The sequence below is a fragment of the Pteropus vampyrus genome, unplaced genomic scaffold (assembly GCF_000151845.1).
Source record: "Pteropus vampyrus isolate Shadow unplaced genomic scaffold, Pvam_2.0 Scaffold504, whole genome shotgun sequence".
Classification (NCBI taxonomy): Eukaryota; Metazoa; Chordata; class Mammalia; order Chiroptera; family Pteropodidae; genus Pteropus; species Pteropus vampyrus.
The window spans coordinates 675,035-679,978 of record NW_011889285.1 but is presented as its reverse complement, the minus strand read 5'-3'; the positions used below and the strand labels follow the sequence as shown (position 1 = coordinate 679,978).

At 36.8% G+C, this 4,944-nt stretch overlaps 1 protein-coding gene across 1 annotated transcript; it reads right to left on the bottom strand.

Moving 5' to 3' along the window:
• Positions 1 to 67: 67 nt before the first annotated feature.
• Positions 68 to 1,092, bottom strand: LOC105307590 (olfactory receptor 52N2). The gene has a single exon (XM_011383141.1). The coding sequence runs from the start codon at positions 1,074 to 1,076 to the stop codon at positions 111 to 113; it is 966 nt and encodes a 321-aa protein (XP_011381443.1). The 5' UTR covers positions 1,077 to 1,092; the 3' UTR covers positions 68 to 110.
• Between the last annotated feature and the right edge of the window lie 3,852 nt (positions 1,093 to 4,944).

Sequence of the window (4,944 nt, the reverse complement as noted above, 5' to 3'; positions counted from 1 at the left end):
TGAAAATTATATAATTGTATTAACCAATGTTACCCCAAGAAACTTTAAAAAAATTTTCTCTTCCATTCTTTTTTCACCCCCACTCCCCTGCAACATGTCTATTTTATGATTTATTTATCTTTGGTAATGACAACTTTGTCTCCGAGTAAAAGTTTGATCACACCTTCCCGAATCTGTTTGGTCTTGACTCCATAAACAATTGGGTTCATTGTAGGGGGCAGTAACAGATAAAGGTTGGCCACAATTATATGTACATGGTGAGGGATATTGTGTCCTCCAAAACGGTGAGTGAAAAAAGTGAAAAAAGCCGGGACATAGGTGATCACAATGGCACAGATATGAGATGTACAGGTGCTGAAGGCTTTTTGACGAGCATCCGCAGATGACAGGTTCACCACAGCTCTCAATATCATAGCGTAAGACACAGAAATACAGCAAATGTCAAACACACCAATAAGGAGGGCAACCATCAGACCATAAATTGCATTGATCTTGAAATTTCCACAGGACACCTTGGCCACAGACATGTGGTCACAGTAGGTATGGGGAATAAAGTTGCCTTGGCAATAAGGCAGGTGCTTGGTGAGAGAAATGAATGGGATGACAAGCATCACACCCCTCAGGAAGGTGGCAAGTCCAGCCTTGGTGATGACAGGGTTTGTGAGAATGGTAGAATACCTCAAGGGATAGCAGATGGCCACATAACGGTCCAGGGCCATGAGCATGAGCACCCCGGACTCCATCCCTGTCAGCATGTGGACAAAAAACATCTGGGCCAGGCAGGCATTAAAATTGATCTCCTTGAGATTGAACCAGAATATGCACAGCATATTGGGTACAGTGGTGGTACACAGAGTGACATCTGTGAAGGAGAGCAGGGCCAGGAAGTAGTACATGGGCCGGTGCAGGGCTTCCTCATGGCTGATGAGGTAGATGAGCCCACAGTTCCCCAGGACAGCAATGATGTACATGAAGCAGAATGGCAGGGAGATCCAGACATGTGCGGCTTCCAGCCCAGGAACACCATTCAAAATAAAGAATCCCGGGGTCAGACTGGAACTGTTGGCTCCAGACATAATGGTTGACAGGTGGTGGGCATTTTACGTTTTTAAAAGTAGTGGTTTTCTGGACAAGGAAATGATTCAAAGATGAGTATAGGGATTGGAAACCAAATGCAAACAAACAAACAATAATTTTTTGAATAAGAAGTGATTAAATTTCCCTGGATTCACATTATCTAGCTTGATATTCCATCTCTGTTTCTTACCTAATACATGATATTGATAAATTGTTTAACCATTTTATGCCTCAGTTTTCTCAGTCTAAAATGGGGATAATAATTGTGCCAAGCTCAGAAAAGTTCTCAGATTGTTCAATAAGATAATTTATATAATGTTTTAAAATTATGTCTAGTATACAGTGAATACTCAGTAAATATTAGTAGTAATACTACTATTGTTATCACTATTATTATCATTTTTCTCCCTCAGTATATGTGATCAAACTTACCTTAATTAATATATCAGAGAAATTCAAATGGAGTTTCTAAGCCCTGTTGTAACTCAAGTGCCATTGTGCAGTTTAAGATGGAAAACATTATGAGATTTTAAAAATTGCAATTACCTTTTTTTATAACTTTAGAAAGCAAATGTTAGTTACTAGGACCTCCAAGAGACTAAAACATATTTTCACATTTTAAAAGAAAAAATTATAAATGTCTCAACGCTGGAATAAAATCCATGGACATCCTGCTCAGCTAAACCCCTGTAAGGCTCCTGCTAACTCTAGGTAAGAAAAAATGTGTCCACTAGGATATCTGCAAAGACAACTGATGTGCATTAGATGCCACCTCTGGTGTCTCCCTCTTTCTAAGGTAGCCAGAGGGCACTAGAGCTATAAAACCGAAAAGAAAAGACCAGGCTATTAGGATATCAGAGGAGGAAGTATTTTTGTCTCTGTGTATCTGGCTTGTAAACCAAAACTGATCATCTATCACAGAAAACTCTCTAAGCATCAACACTATTTAACTAAGGAATTGATCCACACTCAAATTATAAGCAAGCAAATTGACAAACAGATAAACTCAGTGGCAGTCTTTTCTCCCCCTCTTCAACAAAGGATTTCTCTTTACACTTTCCCTGCCAGTTTATTCTCAAATAACGCACATGAATTCTCCTATCAAGTGAGCTATTTTTAAACTTATAATACATTCAAAAGAAGGAAAACTAAATAGATGAGTTGGCTGCTCTTTGAAAATATGAGAACAGAGTTTTATTGCATGCTTACTTATAGGCACATGGACACTCAGACTCCAAGAGTTTCTAATACTAGCTATCTGGATGGACTTGAATAAGTCTCAAACCACTCTTTTTACAATTTTCATAAAGTGCATGTGGGGTGAAAAATATACATATTACTAAGGTTATAATAGTTAAGTGAGAATTAATCTTCCAAGAGGTTCCGGGCATCTAGTAAGTGGTCAGTGGATAATAATTGCCAGATTATGTACGAAAACATATATTATTTATTTAACAAATATTTATTACCTTTCGCATGCCTGATATCAGTCTAGTTTCTAGAGATATATTAGTGACTCAAACTGACAAAACTCTGTCCACTCATTGAGCTACTATTTCAATGGAGGTTAAGTCCTATATTTAAATTCACAACAATGCCATGGACATATGATATTATCCTCATTTTTTATAAGAGAAAATGTAAGTATGGGGTTAGCCAATAAAATGTCTAAGTCCATAAATATTAAGAAGTGTTAGAGCCATAATTCAAATTTAAGTTTATTTGACTTTGACTTTGAACCAATGGGCTTATCGATCTATATCTGTTATCCTAATTTACTGATCCTAATCCTGAGATATAAATGCATAAACTGGGAATAACTAGTTTAAACAACTCATGATGAGACAGAGAAACTTAATAATATCTTAAGGAATAGATAGAACAAATGTGTACAGATACAGAAAGTCATCCTTTAGCTAAAGGAGCTCCCTACACAGAAAGAACCTATCTGTGTTATAGTGGAGTCCTATTCCTGGACTTATTTACAGACATAGAGTTGTATGGGAATTTTTCTATAAGGAAGCCCCTTCTAGGAATTCCTCTAAGTTCCTGTTAGGATTTAAGTCTAGTCTTCAGTTACTTTTTACTCATCCACAAAGACCATTTCCACTAGAAGCAGTTCTGAATATAGATATCTATTAATTCAGGCAAAAACTCATGTTTCTCTCTAATTGGAGTCTACTATTATCTAGATTTCTCTATCTTTATTGAATTATAAGGTAGTTTTAAATTTATTTCAAAATTAGGGGAAAACTGCTTCTCTTATAAGTCCCCAAATGAGTGGTCATCTATTCTGATTGGAGTCAAGAAGTAATACTGAGCTTCCAATCGACCATTTCTCAAAAACTTGTATTTCTTATACTACAAGCTTTACATCTGGGGAAAGTCAAGTCTTTGGGAATCATCCAAACTCACCTCAGTGTTAGCAAAGACTGGACTCATGGGCATGACTGAGACTCCTGAGCATCTAAGAGCCCTGCACCTACCAGGCTCCACCTCTGCATAGCGTTTCTGTACCCTTTGAAGCTTCTCCATACTTGAGTATATGTACCTGATTGGCTCTCCATAGTAGATGTCTCAAAAGGTTCTGGTGAGAATAAAGATCCTTTGGGACTTCTGAGATTATTTTTAGATATTTTCCAGCTTTTTAAGCAGGAGTGAAAAACAATGAGTATTAATGTTAAATACCTTCCCCCAGGTGTGCATTCTGATAGAGTTCAAATAGTCAGAGAATTATTTGTTTTTCATTAATTTTGATTTATAAAATAATGGTCTAAGTATATAATCATAAAATTCAAAAAGTATATTAAAACATTTGTAATATCAATATTACTGTTCTGCCAGGTATGTATTTGTGTATATATGTGTGTTCAAATATATGAGTGCATATGTCTATATATGTGTATATCCATTACGTTTCATGTAACTATATATGTATATATACATTTATACATAATAAATTTAATAAAACTCTCTATCTATATTTGCATATATATTTGTATAAAGAGAGAGAAAGAAAATGACAGATATATAGAGAGACATAAACAAAGAGACAGAATAATATGTATCATATAAGAATCATAGAACAGTTCTGTGTCTAGTAAAAGCTAATAAAACATACGTTAACCATCATGAGGCATGAGATCAAAAATAACCTAGAGTTTCAACTATAACAATTTTTATTCATCATGTGAAATTCCGTCTAGGTAAATAAGGCCAAAAGAGGTAAAGAAATGAACATAAATAATTAAAACTAATTATTACAGATTGATTATTATACAGAAAAGCTAAATGAATCTATAAATGAAATATTATTATTACTTTAATTAAAAAAGTCACTGAATGTTGGTGAGAATAGTGGAATACCTCAAGGGGTAGCAGATGGCCACATAACGATCCAGGACCTTGAGCACGAGCACCCTGGACTCCATCTCCATCAGCATGTGGACAAAAAACATCTGGGCCAGGCAGGCATTAAAATTGATCTCCTTGAGATTGAACCAGAATATGCACAGCATATTGGGTACAGTGGTGGTGCACAGGGTGACATCTGTGAAGGAGAGCAGGGCCAGGAAGTAGTACATGGGCCGGTGCAGGGCTTCCTCATGGCTGATGAGGTAGATGAGCCCACAGTTCCCCAGGACAGCAATGATGTACATGAAGCAGAATGGCAGGGAGATCCAGACATGTGCAGCTTCCAGCCTAGGAACACCATTCAAAATAAAGAATCCCGGGGTCGGACTGGAGCTATTGGCTCCAGACATAATGGTTGAAGGCGGTGGGCATTTTACTTTGTCAACAATTTCTTTCTGCATCACAGAGAGAGAGAGAAAGGGAGAGAGAGAGAGAGAATTAGAGACCAGATAA

What these genes read in the sequence shown, in the direction of transcription:
- LOC105307590 (XM_011383141.1), bottom strand. Translation starts at nt 1,076, where the DNA reads ATGTCTGGAGCCAACAGTTCCAGTCTGACCCCGGGATTCTTTATTTTG.